This window comes from Elephas maximus, chromosome 16 (assembly GCF_024166365.1).
Source record: "Elephas maximus indicus isolate mEleMax1 chromosome 16, mEleMax1 primary haplotype, whole genome shotgun sequence".
NCBI classification, from domain to species: domain Eukaryota; kingdom Metazoa; phylum Chordata; class Mammalia; order Proboscidea; family Elephantidae; genus Elephas; species Elephas maximus.
This window is the reverse complement of record NC_064834.1, coordinates 69,721,139-69,746,036: the sequence shown is the minus strand read 5'-3', so window position 1 is coordinate 69,746,036 and position 24,898 is coordinate 69,721,139. Positions and strand designations below refer to the sequence as shown.

The following is a 24,898-nucleotide window of genomic DNA, read 5'->3' as shown; positions in this document are numbered from 1 at the left end:
GGAGAAAGAATTGCAGGAAGACCAGGGTAGAGGCAGTGAGGACAGTTAGGGGGCTGTTTGAGTTGGGACAAGGGATGATGGGAGCCTGGATGGCAGTGGTGTCTCTGTTCTCATGAACCACCTGTTTGAGGTCTGTCTTACCTTTGGACTGCAAAGTCCATGAAGGCAGGAACTAAGCCTGCCCTGTTCAGTGCTGTAAGCCCTGTACCAGTCTCTGGACCTGGGACATCATATGCAGCTGGTAACTGTGGACCTTAGCCTGTCTCTCTGAAGGTACATATATACCTTCATCACAGCGTTCTTGTAAATAACCCGATGAATGTGAAAGCACTTCGTACATTGTAAAAAGTGATACTTTGTGTGGTAAAAATATATAAAACAAAATCTTTGTCATTTCAACCTTTTTTACACATACAATTCAACGACATTAATTACGTTCATCACGTTGTACAACCATCAGTATGCTGTTTCCAACTTTTTCCCTCACCCTTAAGAGAAACTCAGTGTCTCCCAAGCAATGACTTCCCCCTTCCCTCTCCCCGCATATGGTAACCACTAATGAACTTTGGTCTCTACATTTGCCAAATTCTAGATATTTCATGTAAGTGGGATCATACAATATTTGTTGTTTTGTGACTGACTTATTTTGACCATGTAGTAGCATGTGTCAGGGCTTCATTTTTCTTTATGGTTGAATAATATTCTATTGTATGTATGTACCACATTTTGTTTATCCACTCATTTGTTGATGGACATTTAGGTTGTTTCTACCTTTTGGCTCTTGTGTATAAGTATGCGTTTGCATTCCTGCTTTCAGTTCTTTTGGGTATATGCCTAGGAGTGGAATTGCTGGGTCTTATGGTAATTCAATGGTTAACTTTTTAAAGAACCACCAAACTGCTTTCCACAGTGACTACATCATTTTACAAATCTACCAGCAATGGATGAGGGTTCCAATTTCTCCACAGACTGGCCAACACTTGTTTCTGTTTTTTCTTAAAAGTGATACTTGTTTTCAAGCTGTAAGATATTATGTTACAAATACGTATAATGCAATGCCTCTCGTGTGTCCTTAACAGCTCTTTTGTGTGTGTGTGTGAATCTCCCTCACTCCACTCAAACTGGAAAAAAAAAAAACCCAAAATATTTTATTAGATAACTTATCCAGTCATATATAGTATAAAAGTAGCTTAATTAGAAAAAAACCTTCATCATCCCGATTGCTTCCTTTTACCTACCACTTGCTAAGGAGCCCTGGGGGGCACAGTGGTTAAAGCGCTCGCTGCTCACCGAAAGGTCGGCAGTTTGAACCTACCAGTTGGTCCACAGGAGAAAAATGCGGCAGTCTGCTTTCATAAAGATTTATAACCTTGGAAACCCCATGGGGTTGGTATGAGCTGGAATTGACTTGATGGCAGTGGGTTTGGTTTGGATTTTATCATATTCAGATTACCTGTTTTCTACTAAGCAAGCATTAATCAACGACAAGTAATTATGCTTCATCCCTGGCCCAGGTTATGTGTCCCTGTGTGGTGTAAATGGTTAGGTGCTCAACTACTAGCCAAAAGGTTGGCTGTTCAAATCCACCTGGAGGTGCCTCAAAAAACATGTCTGGTGATATACTTTTGAAAGATCGCAACTTTGAAAATCCTATGGAGCAGTTCTACTCTGCACACATGGGGTCGCCATGAATCAGAATTGACTCCATGGCAACTAACAACAACAACCTAGCTCAGATTAGACCCTATATTGTCTCTCATTGTGTCCTTTATCCACCCCAGCCACCATTAACATCTTGAAAGCAGGTATCATACATTTCTTTATCCCCTGCATTTAACCCAAGAGTCCCTGGGTGGTGAAAATCGTTAATGGTGGGACACTGCTAACTGAAATGTTGGAGGTTAGAGTCCACTCAGAGGTGCCTTGGAAGAAAAGCCTAGCAGTCTACTTCCAAAATCAGCCATTGAAAGCCATATGAGCTCAGTTCTAGTCTGACACAGATGGGGTCACCACAAACAGGTTTGACTCAACGGCAATTGGATTTAACGTTATGCCTGTACTGGTACTGAGTACCTGCAATCGAATTTAATAGGCAAATTCATCCTGAAAGTTGACATTATACCTTTACTCTTTCAAAAATATGGTGCTAGATTCTAAATAAGTCTATTTAATGCACTTAACATAGCTATTTTATTACCAAATGCTTCACATACTTTAAATAATTTTACAGGGAAAAGGATCAGCGATGTAAAGATGCTGGATTTCATTTTACCTCCTGTTTTTCTAGTGTTTGGCTTGTTGTAGGTCTACCAAACAATGAGTAATAATTAACAAGTTCATTTTGCCATTTTCTTTGAGAGACGATAATGGAAAGGTAAGAATCTTGGAAAGCTTTTTCTTTTTCTGACATTTAGACAGGTTTCCTTTTATTTAATTCTTTTGCATCTCTTTATTGACTACTAAATAATTTTCTATCTACAGTGCTTTAAAGGAAGATTTGCTCTTATGTTTATCTCTTTAATTTTGACTTAATTATTACATTCACAAATGAGTCTCTTGATCTTGCGCCATAAAACTGTTCCTGTAGCTTAGTACTTGTTCGTTTTGTATCAACCCTTGGTGGGTCACATTTTTTTGGGAGTAAGCTCAGCTACATAGAGTAGTTTAAGCATTCCATAAGAGGAAGAACTCTCTGAAGTTAATTTTAAAATAACTTTTTTTTAAATTAATTTTTTTGTCCATGTCTGGATTTTCCAGTTTTCTTTATGGTCATAAATTAAAAGACCTCTTAGCTGAGGCAGAAGGATTGTGGGGGAAATGTTTTTCGTGTATGTACTGTGGTTTCCTCATTAAGGTAGTACCCCCTCATTAGTTCACATATCCCAGCTTACAAAATGTGTAATAAGTTTATATTAATTTATTCCACTGCTGCTTTCTGAATTTGCCTTCTGAACTCAGCTCAATTTCATACCAACGGCTTGAGAAATTAGATTCTATTTAAACGTCTCTCAAATTCTAGGTACGCTAATTAATTTTGGAACACTAAAAGTGTTAATCAATAGTAAAAGACTGTAGCAGAGAGCCTGTTATAAATGGATTTTTTTCACTAACACTCGCTTTCTTACATTCGTTTGTGACGTGCGCTCGGTAATAGCGACCACCCTCCCCTGTATTTGCAGACATTATGCAAATTTGTTCTGTTCCAAGGCTTTTGCTCTCTGCCAGATCGCTCTGTCCATAGACCCTTCCCATCCTTCAGGTCTCACCTCAAATCGAGGTGACTCCGACTTTTTTATTCTACCAAGATATGAAATAATCTTGCTTATTTGCTTACTTATTGCGTCCTCCCTTCCCCGTGCTTGTTCCTCACGGGGCAGGGCCGTATCACTTCCCAGGGGTCAGTAGCTCAATACATCCCGGTTAAACGAATTAAATTTAGCATTTCATTGAGCTAAGAGAACCCATTCCCTGGCCGCAGGGAGCCTTATTTATTTTAACTTTGTATGACTGCAGAAATGACGTTAAAAATCAATCTGTGCAGACGCCTGCCTTTTCGCCAGGCAGAAACTCTGACCCAAATTTCACCTTTCCCACCCCGATTCTCGCTCAAGGAGAGGGAAGGGACCTGAAGCAGGTGCCTAACGCCACTCTGCGAAGTCCGGAGGTAGCGCCGGAGCCCGCCGGCCTCGACTCCCAGCGCGCGCGGAGGACGCGGCCACAGCCACGTCAGCGGACGCGCGTGACGCCAGCGCGCCTGCGCGCGGGGAGGTGCGGCGCGCGCACCGAGGCCCGCCCCTACATCCGGGGCCTGGGCGACCGCGGCGGCGCCGCTTCGGGGTCACGTGGCTTCTTCCTTTCCGTCTCTGGCCGGCTGGGCGCGGGCGACTGCTGGCGAGGCGCGTGGAGCCCTGCGCTGGTTCCCCTTCGTCTCCGCTCCCGGCCCCGGGCCGCTACGGAGTTCGCTGAGGCCGGGTGAGCTGAGCCTGCCGCCAAGATGCCGGCCTACTTCCAGAGGCCGGAAAATGCCCTCAAACGCGCTAACGGTGAGTAGGGAATTGGGGCGGCCCGAGGCCTCGGAGGTCGAAGAACCGGGCCTGCTTCCCGCTGCTCCGCCCGGGCTGCGGCCGGAGACGAGGCCGACGCGGCCTGCCCGCCACCGACACCGCCGCGCCCGGGCAGGGTGTCCTCTTCTCGAGCCAACCGACCGGGGGTGGGAGGCGCGGAGCCGGGAACCGTCGCTCCGGGGCCCTTCGGCGCCCCCTCCGGCTGCTCCGCGGACACCGCGCTCCCGGAGACGGGCCCCACTCGGGCTCGACTTCCTTCCCCGCGTCGCCTGCGGCGGGCTCCGTGCGCCTCAGCCCGCGCCCCCGGCCGCCATCTGGGAGTGCCGGGCCGGAGGAAACATGGCTCCCTCCCGGGGACAATGCACGCGAGAGCCCCGGCTCCACCTCCCGCCGGCGCCGGGGGCCTGGCGGTGCCACCTCCGGCCCTCCCTCAGACTCGGCTGCTCCCAGACCCCGCGGCGGACTGCGCTGGGGCGCGGTCCACTTAGCTTCCCCCGGCCACTTTCTTCCCGACTCGGGGCGTCTGACCTACTTAACCTGGTTCTAGCTTCCAGGTGAAGATTAGGGCCAGTCCCAAACTTCGGAATCGCAGGAAGTTGGAACAGAGTCAGTACTGTTAAAGGGTTCACGTCCTCGCTTACAGACTGCGTCCTGAGGCCTAGGGAGAGAGGATGGTTGGCCCAAGGAAGCTCCAGGACTTAGTTGTTGAGCCAGGAGAAGAAAACCAAGGTCTCTTGACGTCCAGACCAGTCCCTTTTTCTCCAAAGCTCTGCTGCCTGGCGAGTTCTGTTTTCATACGTGTAATTTAGCCGCGGCCGCTTGCGGGAAAACTTGTGTGTGTCCCGAAATTAATTTTCTTTTCCGGAGTTCAAGTCTCCATCTAGTCAGGAAGCATTTACGTTGCCATTATGGGGGTGCATATGTATTTATGCACGTCTCTGCTCTTTTAAGAAAGTTCCTGTGTAGGGTTAATTAATTTTTAGGCGTTCGGGCGTCCGTAGGGTTTATTTCCACTTTTCTCCACCCAGACAAGCTTCCGATCGTGTCCATGGCTATTCCGTGTTTCTTACAGTTTCATGAGTTTGTTTGGAAATGCATCAGGTAAAAAGGTCAGTTTCAGTTAATAGGTAACACTGATACCTACTGATAGATAATCTGTCAAGACAGATTTGTGTCGGTCACATGCTTGTTTGTTAATAGGCTAATCCCACAGACTATAAAATAAAATATTTGTTTAAAAAAAAAAAAACTACAATTTGAATCTGACTAGTGGTCGTTTTAACCAGCGGCCTAATCGTTAGAACAGGCATGGAGTTTAAAGATGTCAATTTATAGGAGGTAAAGTAGATTTAAGTTAAAACTTAGCACTACAAAATTGTAGCAAAGCTTGAATTTTTTTTTTTTTGGTGTTTTGAAATTCAGAAGGACATAAAAAATTTGTATGGCATACAGAATTACTTAGATGAAATTACTGCTCGACGTTGCTGTTGTAGATTTGTTTTACAGTACTTTTTTTGTGTGCTTTACCAGCAGGTGTTCTCCACAGGCTGATAGATTGAAGCACTGTAATCTTAATGGCTTAAATATGACACATTTGGTGTGTTCAGGACATCTGCATTATTCCTCCTCTTTGAATCTTATGAATTTAATATTTTAGTAACTTTTAAGTTAGGAGAGCTATATAATTTATGTAAAATCTTGTTCTATTGACTGCTTTTGAAAAGGACTTGTACAGCAAGTTGGGGAGAGTGTCCAGAATTAAAGTAGGCAAGATGAGAAAAGGATATTTGTGTAGCTTTTGTTTTTTAAAATCTGTATTGACTCCTTTCCGCAGCTTTTTTAAGCTGCGGGAAGGAGATTTCTGTGGAAGAGATTCTTTTTTTTTTTTTTACCTTCCAAGTGGTAACTCCTGTCCCTTTGATCTTGTGAATGAGGGTTTCCTTTTCAAAGTCTCAAGGTGAGCACATTGTGGGTGAAGAAATCATAAGGCACTGCTTATAAAACTTTAAAATGGGCTTATAAAAGTACATTTCATTCAGTGGAAATAATTTTATGAAATTTTTTTTTTTAAATCTATAACATTTGTAACTCCAAGCATTTAGGCCCAAATTATTGCACTATCTTAATAAAATACAAACTTAAGTAGAATAGTCCTTAAAGCCTGTTTAAGTCTGTATATCAAAGCAATATTTCATTAAAAAGTTACAGTAATCATTCAGGAAGAGGAGAATTTGGCTCAGCAGTTACAGCAAACTCATACTCCACAATAAAATGAAGAAAGCTCCTTTTCTAGATTATATCCTTAGTATTGCTGAAGAGCTGCTCCTGACCCTATAAAAACCTTTTAGTTTGTACCCTACAACCAGTGATTTAAAAAATGATAAAGTTGTTATAAAGCCACAAATAGAGTAATGTTATAGCTTATTTACTTTGTCTGTTGCACTATTCGTAAACTAATAGATGAGAATGGCTGGCTTACCTATACTTTTTTTCTTATGGATACATAGTTTCAGTTATTGTATCTGAAAGGTAAATCAGAATGCCCACAGTCCCAGTAAAAAAAAACTAATAAACTGTAATTCCAGATTTAAATTTTTTTGTTTGAAGACTATCAATCTGGAAATCAGTGTTTCCTAAAAATATTGGAATAGGGTCTTTAGTGTATGTATGATAGTTTTTTTCTGGCCTCAAAAACTTTTCTTTCCTTCTAATTAGATAATTCTGACCAATTTAATCTCCTTATATGTCAATTAGGATAAAGACAGAAGACTCAAATCATGGATTATTGTGATTAGTTTTTAGGCAGATTTTCAGTGAGCTGAATTACTGAATTTATTTACCATTTTCATATGTATTGCTCATATTTGAACAATATATTCCCATTGCATATTCTTTTTAAAAAGATACCCTTGCCTGATATCCAAATTTCCATTAAAAAAAATTTTTTTTTTATTGAGGGGGCTTTATCTTAAAAATTTTTTTTTAACATGTTTGGTTTAACTTTTTTGAACCTGTTCTTTCAACGTTTGAAAGTATGGTATTTGGAATCGTAAATTTTGATTGGTTGTTTAGGTAGTGAAAAACACTTTATCTCTACCCTCCAAAAAGACATTTTATTTTGTAGAATGACATTGAGAAACCACACTTCTGTCACTTTTGAAAATAAGAGATTGGGAAAGTGAATTATTTTTAGACAGTTTTGTACTTGGCATCATTCCCTGCTAGGACCTGCTCAGCTTGAACTCGGTTTGTGCCTGTCTCGTCTTGCAAGCATGTTGACAATATGTAGTAGTACAAGATTTAAACCCTTAATGTGGGATTGGGAGTTGAATATGATGTGTCTTTTTAGTGTCGCTGTTGTGATTTTCTCGATGTAAAAGATGAATTCAATAAAAAGCCTTTACTTCCAAAATTTTGGCTAATAAAGATTGTTTTTGTTAAATAACTGAGAAAAACACCTAAAATATGTAGGGTTGTAGGAAATAGCCTTGTGGGCACTCGAAGAAAATAGGAAGGATGCACTGTAAAAGAAACAAACAAAAAAGTTGTCATTGAGTTGATTCTGACTCATGGTGACCCTATAGGACGGAGTAAAACTACCCCATAAGGTTCCCAGGGAGTGGCTGATGGATTCCAACTGCAGACCTTTTGGTTAACAGCTAAACGCTTAACCACTGTGCCACCAAGGCTCCACCTTAAAACAGGAAACGTTTATTATTTCAACAAAGTATCTAGTTGTATTACATTTTTGGTTTGTATAGTAGGATTTTTTTCTTTGTAGTGAGATAGATTCAATCGAAGGTGGACTACAGTATTTCTCCTATAATGGCAGAATTATGAGATTATTAACTTGCAGTACTGAAAAGAGTCTGATTTTCATTTTCATGTGAAGGATATGATTTGATACTATGAGGGGTGACCTAGAGTATTAAGTGATGATACCAAATATTCAGTATGTTGTTTGTGATTTATCCTGTTGCACATTGCTTGAAATACTGCATGTGGTTTCGAGAAAGGAATGTTGGGAAGCAACATTCCTGGAAGATGTGACAGTTGAAATAAGAAATTTTAGAAAGAGAATTACTAAATCTGTAGATGGAGTAAAGCCCCCAAATAAGGGATGTTTTTGCTTAGCAGTTAGGTGATAGTTATTAGGTAGATACATTATTAGGTTAACTCGTAAAGTAAAAGTAGTCTTTGTCCAAGATTGTTTTTCTTCTTAGGAAGAAAATAAACAATGACTTTTAAAAATGGAGATATAGTGTTTTAAAACATTTTTATAATATAAACTAGGATTGTAGTTCCCGCAGTTTATTTTTCATATGTGTAATAGAAAGATTTTTGTGTGAAATTTTGACAGTCATTTCAAGTTGGATTTAAGTGGATGACTTAGGTTAAATAACTTTTAGCTTTAAAAAAAAAGGTATTTTTAAAAAGTATATATATAGCCTGTAAAATGTTTGTAAAAAAGAATAAAGTGAGAAGTGAGAAAAGGAAATTTTTAACCTTGATAGTCTCCTGACTGAATTTTGAAACAAGCACTACATGTAAACCAAAAGCTTAGAACTGGATTTTGAAACATTGCCTCAGAGAGAATGCCTTCATGCTTGGGGAAGAGTAAATTCAAGAGAACAGTGTTTCTTTGCTCTGTATTCTAATTATTAACTAAAGTCCATACTTTTTTCAGTTTCTCCTAATGTCCTTATTCTTTTCCAGAGTCCAATCCAGAATATGCAACATGATATAGTCATGTCTCCTTAGTTTCCTCGTGGTTGTTACAGTTTCTCAGACTTTGCTTGTTTTTGCTGACCTTCACAGTTCTGAGGAGTGCTGGTCAGGTATTTTGTAGAATGTCCCTCGATTGGAATTTGTCTTATTTTTCTCGTGATTAGATCAGGGTAAGAAGTTCTCCTGTCCATGAATTGGAAGACTCAGTATTTTAAGATACCTTTGGGTTATTTATCTTTAGATTCAGTGCAATCCCAGTCAGAGTTGCAGTAAGGTATTTTGTAGATAGGGACAAACTGATTCTAAAGTTATGTGGAAAGGGAAAGGACCTAGAATAGGCAACACAAGACTGTGGAGAACAACAACAAAATTGGAAGGCTCAAACTACCTGGTTTCAAGACATAAGTCTACAGGTAATCAAGACAGCATGGTATTGGTGAAAGAGTTGACAATTAGATCAGTGGATTAGTATAGAGAGCCCAGAAGTAGTCCCACACCAGTATGGCCAGCTGATCTTTGACAGCAGAGCAAAGGCAATCTGTATGCTTTTTTGACTCAAGATACAGCCAAGAGCTAGTAAAAATTTCGTTAGCCAAATCAGTAAGACTATTTAGAGGGGGGAATTTTCTCTTGTGACTTCAATTTCTGGGATTTTTAAATCACTGCATAAGGTTGATGAGTGGAATTGGGTGGAATCCAGTTTAACCTGTAGACCATATTTCAAACACTACCAGCTTTCTCCTTGGATCACTATGGCATAACTTTAGAAGTAAACAATAAGTGTGATCTAAAAATAAGGTGGTAATGAGCTTAGAAATTGAAATAGTTAAAAAAAGGAAAGTTCGGACTTTTGTGTATTGTGTAACCAATTTTAATTCCCTTGAATTACCTTTTCAGAGTTTCTCGAAGTTGGCAAAAAACAACCTGCTTTGGATGTTCTTTATGATGTTATGAAAAGTAAGAAACATCGAACATGGCAAAAGATACACGAGCCAATTATGTTGAAATACTTGGAGCTTTGCGTCGATCTTCGCAAGAGCCACCTGGCAAAGGAAGGATTATACCAATATAAGAATATTTGTCAACAGGTAAGAAGAGGAAAATGGAGTTTTATATTTTTAATAAGTGTTTTAAATAATTTTTGGAGGAGTTTACCTTTCAGAATTTTATGAGTAATAGAGTCTGCTTCTTAAGCATTTTATCATTGGTTGGAAAATGCTTTAAATTTTTATGTATTTATTTTATTTTTTTATTTAGGTAAACATCAAATCTCTGGAGGATGTCGTTAGGGCATATTTGAAATTGGCAGAAGAAAAAACTGAAGCTGCAAAGGAAGAATCCCAGCAGATGGTCTTAGATATAGAAGATCTGGATAATATTCAAACTCCTGAGAGGTATCTGGGATAGACCTCTCATAATTATTTTGATGGTTAATCCAGTGTTTTTCATTGTATGTGTCTCTGTCATCCTTATTTGAAGTAGCTGTTTATCAGAAGGATTGCTTATCTTTGAAGTTTGAAATGTATAGTAGCCAAGAAAGTCATACAAGGACTGTTCAACATTTGTAAAATGTTAATTTGTAAATGTTAATGTAAACATTTGTGATGCCCATTGGGGAAGTTCAAGTATTTGGATGGTAAGTGACAACTTTACAGTATGCACAGAGGTGTAGGAAGAATTTGTACTAGTTTATGGTCATCATTGTTGACTTTGGTTTTTTGATCAGATAGTAAAGTAGGAAATAATGCCTAAAAATGGTTTTCAATGTTTTTTCTGTCTTTATAGTGTTCTTCTAAGTGCCGTAAGTGGTGAAGACACTCAGGACCGTACTGACAGATTACTTTTAACTCCATGGGTTAAATTCCTGTGGGAATCATACAGGCAGTGTCTGGATCTTCTTCGAAACAATTCCAGAGTGGAGCGTCTCTACCACGATATCGCCCAGCAAGGTAAACGACAGCATGAACTCTGAGTAAACTGAGTTGAAAAGGTGATTTAGAAATAGACTTTGCAGAAGAACACTTATTAAAGTTGAGTAAAACCTTTTCTCTGTAGTACTTCAAAAATGAACTAGTTTTTACCCCTATTGAAAGATTTATTTTAGTTTAACTAGTAAACAATTTTCTTAACTAGTAAAATAATTTCTTAATCACTTATTTGCATTTATAAATAGATAAGCATTTTATTAAAATGTTAATATAAGTATGTATAAATATTACATCATTATAAATTACTAAATAAGAAATTATCTTATTAGTTAAGGTAGTTCTGTATAAAATTTACTCCAGTAGTGTTTGAAGGGTCTTTTAAAATTCTTGAGAATTTTCCAGGCTACTGAAAAAGTAAAACTCAACCTTCTGATTTCTCTCTGGTAAACTGAAGTTCTGCTTTTACCTCCACTGCGTATCCTTGGCAGGCTGCTTACTGTGTGTGCACTGTCTGTTTCCAAGGTCTCTTTAAGCTCTAGACTTAGAACCTTCTGTGGAAAGTGCATATTTTTCCTGTTTTAAATAGTATTACGGAATATAAACCTAAGCCTTCTTCATGACTCAGGATCATCATCGTGAACATCCAGTTATGATACTGTGTTCAATACTTGGAATCTATGAAGGATGGCATTGGAAGTCTGTTTTTCTAACTTTGTCTCTCTCTTTCCTTTGCTGTCACTTGATACTGTTTCCTGTTGTCAGTGTAGCTCCTAAACTGTGTGTGACTAGGCAACTGTTTGAAACAGAGTAGCTCTCTGCTTTTTTTCTGCTTTGGCCTTAGCACAAGCTCGTGTGGCCAGTCTCGCTGACATTAGTTCATTCAAGTTTTAAATGACTTTTTGTGACTAAAAATATTTTACTAGGAATATCAGAGCCTGTGTTCAGTTTTGCTTACATGGCTAGTATATGTGAATTTTTCACTTAATGCAACTAAGCTTGGGCTTTTTGATAACTATTGATAGATTGACTTAAACTGCATCCCTTTGTTTTAAGCCTGTTGAAATAGAAATACCTCTTTTTTTAAGGAGAAGAACAAAGGAGAAACTAGCATTATGCATTTCACAGCGTTAGCAGTGAATTTTAATGACAGAGCAAGTAGTTCATATACACATCCATGTACACAGTTGAAATCAGGTTACCACAAGTTCTCAGTTTGTGTTACGCAGTTTTAATTAGTACAAAACATGTCATTGTATTTAAGACTAGAATTTTTTGCAGTTTTAGGATTTGAAATGTTGGGTCCTCGTAAGATGAGTCTTTCCTAAACCAAAATTGTGGTGGTTTCCTATTTGTTCATTTTCAAAGAACCGTGTTTTAGTCCTAGGCCAGCACTGATGACTGCTTACGTCCTCCTTTATTTTGCTAGGGTTCAGTCAAAAAGATAGTGAACATGAAGCGAGTGGCTCTAAGCACTTCTAAGGACTGGTGATGAGTTTGGTCTTGGTAAAATAACTGATCTTAATGTATAAAATCTTTTAGATATTTTAAGTTGATGGTGGAAAGGACCTAATGTGTTTTACAATTACGCTTACAGCTTTCAAATTCTGCCTCCAGTACACCCGTAAGGCTGAGTTCCGTAAGCTGTGTGACAACTTGAGAATGCACTTGTCACAGATTCAGCGCCACCATAACCAGAGCACGGCAATCAACCTTAATAATCCAGAAAGCCAGTCCATGCATTTGGAAACCAGGCTTGTTCAGTTGGACAGTGCCATCAGCATGGAACTGTGGCAGGTATGTTGTCAACTGTTAGCTTCTCTTTCTAGTAATAGAATCTGTATTACTTTTTTTTATTTTTCCTTAATGAGCATCTTCATCTTGGTATCTATTAATTAGTACCAATAGATAAGTTAGGAATTTAGGGTTGCTTGATGGGAGTAGGAACCCTGGTGGTGTGTTGGTTAAGAGCTGTAGCTGCTAACCAAAAAGGTTGGCAGTTTGAATCCACCAGTGGCTCCTTGGAAACCCTGTCGGGTAGTTCTACTCTGTCCTATAGGGTCCCTATGAGTCGGAATTGACGGCAACAGGTTTTGTTTGTTTTTGCTTTGATGGGAGTAGGAAGAGTTCCGGTCAGGGAATCTCAGAATATTTTGGCTCTAGTTCCCTGCTGTGAGTTGTAGGCCAAATAATGTAACCTCTTTTGGACCCAGTTTCTTTCTGTATAAAGCAGTGCATTTACATTGCCAGTGTTGCTAGTACCACTGTCAGTGTCGTGCGTGGACTGGCGCTACTCTGGGAGCTGTTACTGGTCCATGATGAAATACCTACAGATGTGAATAAACACTTAGAAAAATTTCCTAGTAATTTTATGTCTGTTTAATAAAAAATTTGAGCTCGTCTTTTTTTTTTTTTTTTTTCTTCCATATTTTGGTGTTTTATTGAAAGTACTGGTTGGCTACATGTTGGAAATTAAAGACAAAAACAAAACTTACCTTAACTACAGTTAGTTTGAGAAGTGCTGCACTAGGTAATCTCCTAGACCTCTCAGCATTGCTTTGAGTTAGTATATATGCATGGTGACTGTCATACATGGGAGTTCTACTTGCTTTTTTCCTTCAGAATCTCACAAAGACTTTGACATGATTTAGTAGCCATATAACTTGAAGCTCATATGTATTTGACACAAAAAGTCTAATTAAAGTTACAGAGGAGGAACTAAAAATTGATATTCTTCAGCCAAGTGAAAACAGGATTTGATATTTTCCATTCTCTCCCCATGATATTTTCCTTTTGTGTAGGGACACCCATCTTAAAATACTACCTGATGAACTAAAAGAGGAAAAAAACCTTCTGTAGAAGACAAGTAAACATGCTCATTATAGAAAAAAATGGATGTGTGAAAAGAAGAAAATTTTCATCTACTCTCTCATCACTCAGAAATAACCAGTATAAATTCTCTTCTACATCCATCCAGATTTATTCTTACGTATATTTTCCCAAGTGGTATGATAGCATGCACTTTTTTAAAACAAGTTTATCTACTTCACAGTACTCCCTAAAAAAACTAGAGTTTGAGGATTTAGTGTTTTTGGAATAATGGCAGTTTTGTGAAGTAATCTATAAAATGGATTAAAAAGAACCACGCACGAAGGCATTTTTATTTTCTACTTTTCATTTTCTTAACTGTTTCGTACAAAGATTTGAATTAGATTTTTTGTTCGTTTGTTCATTTAAAAGGCAATGACTGTAATTTATACTAATTTTAGGAAGCATTCAAAGCTGTGGAAGATATTCATGGGCTATTCTCCTTGTCTAAAAAGCCACCTAAACCTCAGTTGATGGCAAATTACTATAACAAAGTCTCAACTGTGTTTTGGAAATCTGGAAATGCTCTTTTTCATGCATCCACACTCCATCGTCTTTATCACCTGTCTAGAGAAATGAGAAAGAATCTTACACAGGAAGAGATGCAGAGGTAAGAATGTTACAGTTGGATAGGGCTAAACTTACCAAACCGATAGATTTTCCGCTAAATGGTGTGGTAGTATGTTCTAGGTCAGGGTTTCTGGAACTCAGCCTCTGGGCATTTTGAGTTGGATCATTCTGTATTGAGGGGGCTATCCCGTGTGTTGTAGGCTGTTTCACAGCATCCCTTCCTTCATACTAGATGCCAGTATTAAGTAGCCCTCTAGTTGTGACAGCCAAACATGTTTCCACAGGGTATTATTTTTTTGGCACATTCTTGTTTTCAGTAGCTGTCTTTTGTCCAATAATTAATACCACAAAAAGACCAATTGAGAAAATTAATTGAAATTTAGGAAAGACAGTGTTATGGTGTAAGCTTCCTGTCCCCATCCAGATATTTAGAGTCTGTTTTTAGACCAAACTAGACAGTTGAGAAGATATTTACTCTCATCCAATCACTTTTTCTGTATACAGTATTAACTCTGGAGCATTTGGGAGATGAATGTGTGTGTGTGTGTGTATGTAAGTAAGATAGAAGAAGGATCTGTAATCATCTTAACAACCTAAAGACTTTTTTTTTTTTTTTAAACATAGCCAATTTTGGGTCAGTCGTATGTGTTTTTGTATACTTCAGTTGTACTTAACGCAACTTCTTAAACAGCTTTACACCAATCCGCAAAACCAGCTAAATGAGTTCTGCTAGTATATTTTCCTTGAAGTTACGTCCTTCACCGTCCCTTACGTGATTTTCGTCTATTTGGTTTCTAAGGTACTGATACGCTCTGCCTTCAGAGAGTATTATAATAAGGAGCATTAGGTTTTTTAGCTCTGTGTACGTTATTTAATTTATTGACGACAGCCTTATGTATATCTTGACTAAGGTCACACAGTCTTGGACATGGTGAGGCTGCGATTCCAATTCCTGACTCCTGGGCTCCAGAAGCCACGTACTTGGTGTCTTCCAGTGCTCTGAATTTCACCTTTATTCTTGTGTCTCAAGGAAGCTAAAAGTTACCTTATGCCCCCCGCTCCCATAATTATGTTCACTGAAACCCTTGCGATATTGCTCCCTTGGCTTTTTGAACTGCTTTAAATACTTGTTTTCCCTTTTGTAGGAAAGTATGGAGTATACAAATGTGTCTTTACTCCCATTTAAGCGCAGTCTTATTCCAGAGTTAGAAGAAAACATTTATAGTAGTAAGTGGGTGGTTTTCCAAGTATTCATTTTAGCAAGGTCTGCTTCCTTTCTAATTGGTCTCATGCTGTGATGGTGTAATATTTACAGATGTAGTTCACCATGGTGATATATGTACTCTGTCACTGGCATCTCTTACCAGATGATTAAAGAGAACTGCTTTTCTGCCAATCAGGTGGCGTTTACGAATTTAACAATGTAACTTTCTTCTCCACAGAATGTCTACTAGAGTTCTCTTGGCCACCCTCTCCATCCCTATTACTCCTGAGCGTACGGATATTGCTCGCCTTCTGGATATGGATGGCATTATAGTTGAAAAACAGCGTCGCCTTGCAACACTTCTGGGTCTTCAAGCTCCACCAACACGAATTGGCCTTATTAATGATATGGTTGGTATCAGTTTGAGCATTTTTATAACTTTGGACAGAAGACGTTATGGTCAGGTTCAATAATTCATGATTTGATACTAGGAATTCTGATTCATAGCCAGGGGATTCAGAGGTGCATAGGCAGGTTTGGGAAGCACTGGTGTAAACTAGTACTGGGTTCACCTAAGACCATTCCTCTGTTAGGTAGGTTGGGGTTAAGTTGCCGGGGGCTTTGATGATGCAGTGGAGACTTGGGCTAAAGGAAGTATAGACTACCCAGGAAGAGGAGGAATGGTAGACAAGAAGGTTCATTGCTCAGGGGGCTGTGCCAAAGCTAATCTAGGTGAAATATGTGGGAGGTGATGGGTGATGAGGTGCAGAAAGAAGGCCAGGTAGGTGTAGGCCTGGCCCTGGACAACTAGAATACTTCCAAGTTTTTTCTCTTTTATACTTTAATTTTCTTAATCAGGGCTTTGCAGTATAATTGTGTGTGGAGTGTACTTTTTAAAAGGCACATTTCCAGATTTCACCCACCAGACCTGCCGAATCAGTTGAAGAATGTGGAGCCTTAGATACGTATATTTTTACAGTGTTCCATATTGATGGGATCTTTCACTCAGCGGAAATCGTATCGAGTGTTCATAGGCAAGTTATACTGAAGTGGAGTTTGTATTTTAACAAACTCCTGGAGAGTTTACATTCTAGGGATTCTGGTTCACAATAACCTGACTTAGTGCTTATTGCAATAATCACCTCCAGCAAATTACATTGGAACAAGAGAAAAGGGACAAGTGCAGGAGAAAAGTCCTAAGGAAAGCCAACTTGGCTTAATGAAATTTGAGCATTAACAGTCCCTAACTGGTGAATAGAGCAACTAAAGAAATGCCAGAGAGAGAATAGGAAGGAGAGCTCCCTTTTAAGTAATGGGAGCATGGACTCTGAGATAACACCTGTAGACATTCTGGTAAAAGTCAGATAGAAGGCCTTACTTTGCTGGAAGAATCAGTCATTTAAGGTAAGAACTATGTAGGTAGTGCCCAACTTGTGACGTGTTCGATTGAGTACGACGAACCGCACTTGAACTGTGTATTTCGTACGTGTTATTGTTGGTGATGTGTACTACGTACTGTCACGGTGCATAATTTGCTGCAGTTTTAAGTTTACGTGTAATGTTTCCAGTTCCCAAAGACAAAGATTGGGTTTATAATACAAGACAGTAATGATAAAAAAAAAATAATAAATAATCGACAACGTCAGAACCAATTTAGGATGGAGTTGTCAGAACAGAATCCCGTCGTGAGTTCAGCTTGGTGTGCTTTCGGACAAATATTTTAAGGGACAGACTTAAGATTAAATGTAACAAAAAGCAAGAGCAGTGTCTTTGGGAAGACGTTTTATTAGCAAATGTATTGAAACACATGTTTTTTTAAAGCCAAAAAGAAATGCCCCAAGCTGGAAGTATACCCTGCACTTGAACCTATGTCTCAGCACACCACCCCACACCTTGATAAAGTCGGTCTGTTCTTTAGCTGACTCAAGGATCAGTGTTAGAGAGTATTGGACCAGCAATCAATAATCTAGATTTGGATTCTACGTGCCCATAGCTGATGTAGAAGTTTAAAAGAAGGCTATAGGCTGGTGTCAGGTGACTAGATTAGCTGGCTGCTAAGAGGCATTTATATAATGGTGAGTTCACCCTATGTTTAGGGTCAAGATGTGAGTTCTGGGTTCACGTGACTGAACTTGTGAGCGCAGAGATGGATTCCGCACCTCAGGAGCACATGTAACTTTTATCAGTCTAACCTATCTTACCATAGTCCTTATTTGGAGGGGGAGCTAAGTGGAGAATCTTAAATTATTTGCTTGGTGGGAATGAAATCAGAGCTAGGGGAGTTTCATTTGAGTGCTTACACCCATCTTACTTTAATAAAGACTTAAGGACCCTTATGGGGCGTGTATTCAAATATTTAGGACATCAGTCATACACCCATTTTGCATTGGGGTTAAACTTAGACTAGTGTGCTCAGGCCTGCGGGTGTCCTCCTCGCTTGGGGCTGAGCTCTGCCGGAGCGTGCTTCAGTCTCTGAGCCAGCCTGCGTTGGTACAGGCTGTCCTTTCAGCCAGGTCTCACTCCGGCCCAGCAGTTACTCTGTCCTTGGGTCAGTACTCTAACATGCGAAGGATCAAGGCCAGATGCCCTGCATGTTCTAGGGTGAAGCACAGGCAAGAGAGGATTTGGTTCTGGGGTGTTGTTGGCTTCATAAGATTATTCCACTCTTGTCTCCCTTGTAAGAAAAGTTAAATAAGTGTAATCTTTATTGTGGAAGGAAGTTGAGTTTTATTCAAATGCAAATTTAAAAACTTTATTGAGTATAACAGAGTACAAATCATGAATGTAGTTTGGCAAATTCTCAAAAGGCCCCTTCCAGTGACCTCCCTAATACTCCCCCAGGATAACCACATCCTGACTTTCTAATACTGCGGATTAGTTTTTGCCTATTTGTGTATTATAGATAAAACTTAAATTTTATGTAAATGGCATGATAATGTGAACTCCTTTTGCTCACCAGTATGTGCGTAAAAATTACACACGTTTTATGTAGGTGCTCTTTGATGTTTTTGTATATTGCTTGAAGGTGCCACTGTTTATCCTGTTGATTAGCATTTAGGTGGTTTCCAGTTTCTGGCTATTATAAATAATACTGCTATATTTTATGTGTATATATATATGTGTGTATGTGTAGATGTATACACACACACACATAAAAGTAGTTTGTAAATTCTGGTATTTGTTTTTGGTAATAAATTAGTCTACACAGGCCATAGGAGATGTCTTTGTGAGTATTGTGTTGATTTAGAGTTTTTATTTAAGTTCTTGCAAGGTTTTTCTCTATAGGTAGATGAGTAATTTGGGGCAAGAGGTTGAATGTAGCAGTGCTTTGGATTCCTCTTTGGTAAATTTAAAGGGGCTTGAGATTAGACAATCTTTAACTTTCTAGATTTCAAGCCTATAATTTTCTTTGTACTGAATTCAGTATCCCAGTTTGAAAATTTCCTTTAACAGTTATACCTTTTGTTTATTGTAGGTCAGATTCAATGTACTACAGTATGTTGTCCCAGAAGTTAAAGATCTTTACAATTGGCTGGAGGTAGAATTTAATCCACTAAAACTCTGTGAGAGAGTCACGAAGGTGAGCCCTTGTATTTACGTTTTAAATGTATTGCTGTGTTACTAGCTGAGTGCCAGCCAGTCCTAGTGTGGCTTTGGGTTATGTTTATGTTTGTTAAGAGAAGTATTGTCCTGTGTGTTTGAATTCAGTGCACATTTCATTGTCTTTTTTCTTCATTCGAGAAAAAGGATATTTCTGATGTGCCAGATAAACCTTTGGAGGTAAATTAGCAGCGTGGCTCACCTAGCCATGGCTGTCAGTCACCTTCAGACAAGTGTTGCCAGCTTCACATCAGATTTGGTATTTCTTTGCATTGTCTGATGTTTCTGTGTATATAAACAGAAAATTTCATGGATGTCCTAGTATTTGTTACAGAAAGTATAATTCTTTTTTAATGGATTTTGTAGGTTCTAAATTGGGTTAGGGAACAACCTGAGAAGGAACCAGAGTTACAACAGTATGTCCCGCAGCTGCAAAACAATACCATCCTCCGCCTTCTGCAGCAGGTAAAAACACGGCATGAATGTTGTCTATGAGACCTGGAATTTCCCCCCTTGATTATTTGTTTTGATCAGGGAACTAAAAACTGGAAAAATAGGAAAGCCTGCCTTAATTGTACTCCCTCCCAAAACTAGTCTTATTAATGTATTTGATTTGAAAACAATTGTTTTGTGTAACTTGAAACTACTTTTCACTATCTTAGTACGTCTTTTGTTATTAGTAATTTAGGTCTGTGTGTTCCTTTTAATATGTAAACGGTTTTCATTGTATAAGTGGACAATGATTTATTTATTCAGACACTATTGATAAAAGTCTGTTTCCGTGTTTTATTATAAAAGTAGCAGTCAGCATCTTCTGTACATGTATCTTTGCATGCGTCTGTGACTCTGTAGTGTGAGAAGTGGATTAGCCACAGAGTTTATATACCTAAAGCTTTAATAGCCATTGGAGATTCAATTCATGGTCCCTCCCACCAACAGTCAATTAGAGAGCCTTCTAACACCAAGTATTACCAATCTTTTAACATATTTTATTCCTGCTTCTTAAGTAAGTTTAAATGTTATTTATAATATGGCTTAAATGTTTCTGTTCTGGCTTCTCTTTGTTTCATTCTTGGGGGCCTCTTTTGTGTTGCATTTGTGCACATTTCATTGACCTGCTTTCTTTTATATTTGTGAGCAGTGTTATTTCTTATGTGCTATACAAATAGTTGAAGGTTAATTAGCAGTATAACTAAGTAGTAATGCTGCCAGTCTCCTTCAGACAAACGAAATTTGATAACAAATGCTCAGATGAATTAGTTAAGCAGCAGGTTTTTATCTATAAATATGTTATCATTTAGGCTTCTTATTTTACTAAACTGGGATGAGAAAAGCTTATTTGAGGAATGGTGTAATGTGCTGCTCCAAAGCAGGGCTTTGGAATAGATAGCCTTGAATTAGAACTCTAGCTCTAGTAATATACCGTTAAACAAATCCTCTGAGCTTCATTTTTTTCCCCTGATGAATGGGCATAATTTCCCCTTTTTAGGGCTGTCGTGAGTCTGCACGTAGAAGCTGCTGAATAAATGGCAGCGACTAGTGTTAACCTTGTGTTTTTTACGCAGGTGGCACAAATTTATCAGAGCATTGAGTTTTCTCGTTTGACTTCTCTGGTTCCTTTTGTTGATGCTTTCCAACTGGAACGGGCCATAGTAGATGCAGCCAGGCACTGTGACCTGCAGGTATGTGCTGTAAGGGACACTGAGGTGTGGAAGGCTTTTGAGGACGGGAAAGTCAGATGTCCTTTGTTTCTTAGCTTTTGGTACAGTGGCACTCTTAAACCTTTACTGAAAAGATCTTCTAAAAGATTGGTTTATCTTTTTCTCAGCTAGAAGTTATTTTGTGGAATGACTTCATGTTTGCATGCAGGTTTACCTGCTGACAATAATTTCTTTCAATTTTCAAAGGTTCGTATTGACCACTCTTCTCGGACCCTTAGTTTTGGATCTGATTTGAATTATGCTACTCGAGAAGATGCTCCGCTTGGTCCTCATCTGCAAAGCATGCCTTCAGAACAGATAAGAAATCAGCTGACAGCCATGTCCTCAGTACTTGCCAAAGCGCTTGAAGTTATTAAGCCAGCCCATATACTGGTAGGCATCTATGGGGTATATGAACTATAGGAATTTTTGAGGGATTCTTAGGTCATGTCTTTCACAAAAAGGTTTGAGGTGATGTCTGAGAGAAGGGATTTATATGTTTTCTATTTGGTTATGCTTGGTAGTTATTTTTGTCAAATGTTGTTGTCAGATATGTGAATTATTGAGCTACCGTCCATGAAATAAATCACAGATAATGTAGTAAAATATGGACACCAAAACCAAAAACCCGTTAACCATTGAGTCAGTTTTGACTCATGGTGATCCTATAGGACAGAGTAGAATAGAATTGTCCCATACGGTTTACAAGGAGTGCCTGGTGGATTTGAACTGCTGACCTTTTGGTTAGCGGCTGTAGCTCATAATCGCCATGCTACCAGGGTTTCCAAAATAGGGGTAGTGCTACATAAAACAGCAGGCTGTACGCGTCATGTTCCCCAGAATAATTAAAAGTATTACCATTGATGGGGCTTTTTCTCTCTGCTAAAGTTCTTCTCTTGTTTGGCTTAAACACTTTAAAGTAGATTTGGGGTAGAGAAAAGTTGACTTACCAGTAAAGATTCTCCAGCTTCATGGCTGTTAAAAGATTGACTAGGAGTAGCACCACAGTATTGGGTATAAGGAACTAGTAGCTCGAATAATGTCATTTTCCATTATTAAATGCAAATACAGTAGAGTAACATATATGTTTGCACATTTTGTTAATTTTTGAGAGGCTTTAATATACTATATGCTGTGTAACTTTTAATGCATTTTTTAAATTCGTTTGTTTTTGAAGCAAGAGAAGGAAGAACAGCATCAGTTAGCTGTTAACGCATACCTAAAAAATTCACGAAAAGAACATCAACGTATCCTGGCTCGCCGTCAGACAATTGAGGAAAGGAAAGAACGGCTTGAGAGTCTGAATATTCAGCGTGAGAAAGAAGAGTTGGAGCAGAGGGAAGCTGAACTCCAGAAAGTACGGAAGGCTGAAGAAGAGAGACTGCGACAGGAGGCTAAGGAGAGAGAGAAGGAGCGTATTTTACAGGAACACGAACAAATTAAGAAGAAAACCGTTCGTGAGCGTTTGGAGCAGATAAAGAAAACGGAACTAGGTGCCAAAGCATTCAAAGATATCGATATTGAAGTACGTAGCATATGTCCGCTCATTAAATTGTTCATTTTATCCAGGTCTTTTGTAATCTTAGAGCCGGAGTTCTTTACCGTTTACCGATTTATTGTGGATTACTGGGTTATTTTAGCAGTGTACAGCTGGGTCATTAACTAAATCTGTGAGTAAACATTTGTTTTTTAATTGTTCTGTGAACTTTTTAGTCACTGCATTCATTGTGTCAGTTGAGTTTAGGTAGATACCATGTTTATTGCAGAGTGGAGGGAGAGGTAGATGTTAAGATTGTGTATTTTTCCCTGTTGTCTAAATTGACACTCATTAAAGAAAAGTAATTTAGGACCTGATTCTAGGAAGCTGCTGTGTTGACTTTTATATTCTCATTAAAGATGGTGCATGTTTTTTTCAGGACCTCGAAGAATTGGATCCAGATTTCATTATGGCCAAACAGGTTGAACAACTGGAGAAAGAAAAGAAGGAACTCCAAGAACGCCTAAAGAATCAAGAAAAGAAGGTAAATGAATGGACTGGTAAATTTTTAAGGAAAAAACGAATACACTTTATTTTTCAGAGAAGTTTTAGTTTGCGGAAAAGTTAAATAGAAAGTTCAGGGTTCCCACAAACCCTTCTCCCTCCTGCACATAGTTTCTTTTATTATTAATACATCCTGCTTTAGTGTGTTACGTTTGTTAGCACTGATAACCAGTATTGATATGCTGTTAGCTAAAGTCCCTGGTTCACATTAGAGTTCACTTTGTGTTGTACAGTCATGATGTCATGTATCCACTGTTACAGTGTCCTGCAGAATAGTTTCACCACCTTTAAAATGCCTTGTGCTTCACCCGTTCATCACTCGCTCCCTCCCCCTGAACACCTGGCAGCCACTGAACTTTTTTATTCTCTCTAGTTTTGCCTTTTCCAGAATGTCATAGAATTGGAATCATGGAGTGTGTAGTTTTTTCAGACTAGCTTCTTTAATTCGCAATATGTATTAAGGCTTTTCTGTCTTGTCATAGCTTGATAGCCCTTTTTTTTTCCCCTGAATAATACTCCATCGTATGGGTGTATCACAGCTTATGTATTCACCTATTGAAGCACATCTTGGCAGCTTCCAGCTTTTGGCAATTATGAATAAAGCCATTAAAAATACAAACATAGGTAGATTTATGTGTGGACAGTTTTAAATTTATTTGGGTAATACATAGTAGTGTGACTGCTGGATCATTGGTGGTAAGCCTGTATGTTTAGCTTTGTAAAAAACTGCCAGACTATCCCAAAGTGGTCATACCGTTTTGCATGTCTACCAGCGATGAATTTGAGAGTGTCTGTTCTTCCACATCCTCGCTGGCCTTGGGTGTTGTCGGTGTTTTGTGTTTTAACCATTCTAATAAGTGTGTGGTGGTATCTGGTTTTTATTTGCAGTTCCTTAATGACATATAGTGTTGAACATGTGTTCATATGCTTATATGCCATCTTTGTACCATTGGTGAGGGTCTGTTCAGTGCTTTTGCCCATTTTCATTTGTATTGTTTGTTTCCTTTTTCTTGAAAGTCCTTTATCAGATGTGTGTTTTGCAATTTTTTTTTCAGAGTCTGGTTTGTCTATATCTCTTAAAAAAAAAAATCTCTTAAGACTGGTTAATTTTTTTGTTTGTTTGTTTTCAGATTGACTATTTTGAAAGAGCTAAACGTTTGGAAGAAATTCCTTTGATAAAGAGTGCTTACGAAGAACAGAGAATTAAAGACATGGATCTGTGGGAACAGCAAGAAGAAGAAAGAGTAAGTTTTTCATTTAATTGTAGTATTTCTAGATTGTAAGCGATAATTAAATTTTCTGCCAGTAATGGGACTGGGTTTCAAAATTTGTTTTCTGGTGCTCTAGTGACTGTGTACTAATAGATTAGAGGAAGGTATAAATTTTCACAGAGATTGAAAATGAACCTTATAAATACAAATGACAGCTAAACAGCTCATTTTTAAAGCAGTTTTATTGAGATATTTACATACCATACAACTCACCACTTAAAGTGTGCAATTCGTGATTTTTAGAATACAAAGGTGTGCAGCTATCACTCAATCTAATTTTAGAACATTTTTATCACACCAAAAAGAAACTGTATCCATTAACAGTCTCTCCCCACTTCCCATCTCCACGCCCCTCAGCACTAGGCAATGACTAATCTATTTTCTATACATAGATTTGCCAATTCTGGACATTTCGTTTAATGGAATCCTGCAGGATGTGGTGTTTTGTGACTGTGCAGCTAATTTTATAATTCTGTTGTTTTGTGTTACATTTACCTGGTGATACCAAAACAGGGTTTGCAGATGCCTGCAGAGGCCAATTGTGTAACAAAAATGAGTGAGCTGATCCTGTTTGGAAAACAAACAGGTAACCACAGGCAGGAGGGAGCACGCACCTGTGGAGACCTGTGTGGAGAATGCAGCCCGTTTTTTGTTTCCACCTGATTGTTGCCTCTGAGGGGTCTGGAGCAGGAAGTGTTGGCTGTTCTTCCAGTTTTTTAAAGAAGTTGGACACGTTATGCTGACTCTGAATGTATGTCAATACTGTGAACGTATTAGAGGAAGGAAAGCGCTGCAAATCATGTGAAGTAGCTGGGGTGATCTGCTGCAGCCTCTGCCCTGGGGAATTCTGCTTTTTCACTTGGGCCCCAAAAGGAAAAGCCACCTGCCTTGACCTCCAGTTGTTTTTGATGAAGAAGAAATGTAATT

The 24,898-nt window shown here is 38.9% G+C and overlaps 1 protein-coding gene and 2 non-coding genes across 3 annotated transcripts in view; all 3 read left to right on the top strand.

Moving 5' to 3' along the window:
* The first annotated feature begins 3,838 nt into the window (after positions 1-3,838).
* EIF3A (eukaryotic translation initiation factor 3 subunit A) overlaps positions 3,839-24,898 on the top strand; it is a 32,124-nt gene continuing 11,064 nt past the window's right edge. The window contains exons 1-14 of the mRNA XM_049855124.1: positions 3,839-4,043; positions 9,690-9,880; positions 10,050-10,186; positions 10,578-10,741; positions 12,315-12,514; positions 13,987-14,195; positions 15,598-15,769; positions 18,835-18,939; positions 19,326-19,424; positions 20,525-20,641; positions 20,867-21,052; positions 21,837-22,184; positions 22,576-22,680; positions 23,831-23,944. Coding sequence (XP_049711081.1) covers positions 3,995-4,043; positions 9,690-9,880; positions 10,050-10,186; positions 10,578-10,741; positions 12,315-12,514; positions 13,987-14,195; positions 15,598-15,769; positions 18,835-18,939; positions 19,326-19,424; positions 20,525-20,641; positions 20,867-21,052; positions 21,837-22,184; positions 22,576-22,680; positions 23,831-23,944 — 2,196 coding nt within the window. The 5' untranslated portion in view covers positions 3,839-3,994. The remainder of the gene's footprint in view (positions 4,044-9,689; positions 9,881-10,049; positions 10,187-10,577; positions 10,742-12,314; positions 12,515-13,986; positions 14,196-15,597; positions 15,770-18,834; positions 18,940-19,325; positions 19,425-20,524; positions 20,642-20,866; positions 21,053-21,836; positions 22,185-22,575; positions 22,681-23,830; positions 23,945-24,898) is intronic.
* LOC126060075 (small nucleolar RNA SNORA19) lies at positions 19,067-19,194 on the top strand. The gene has a single exon (XR_007513538.1). It is a non-coding gene; the product is annotated as a small nucleolar RNA SNORA19 (small nucleolar RNA).
* LOC126060074 (small nucleolar RNA SNORA19) lies at positions 20,058-20,187 on the top strand. Its single transcript, XR_007513537.1, has one exon. It is a non-coding gene; the product is annotated as a small nucleolar RNA SNORA19 (small nucleolar RNA).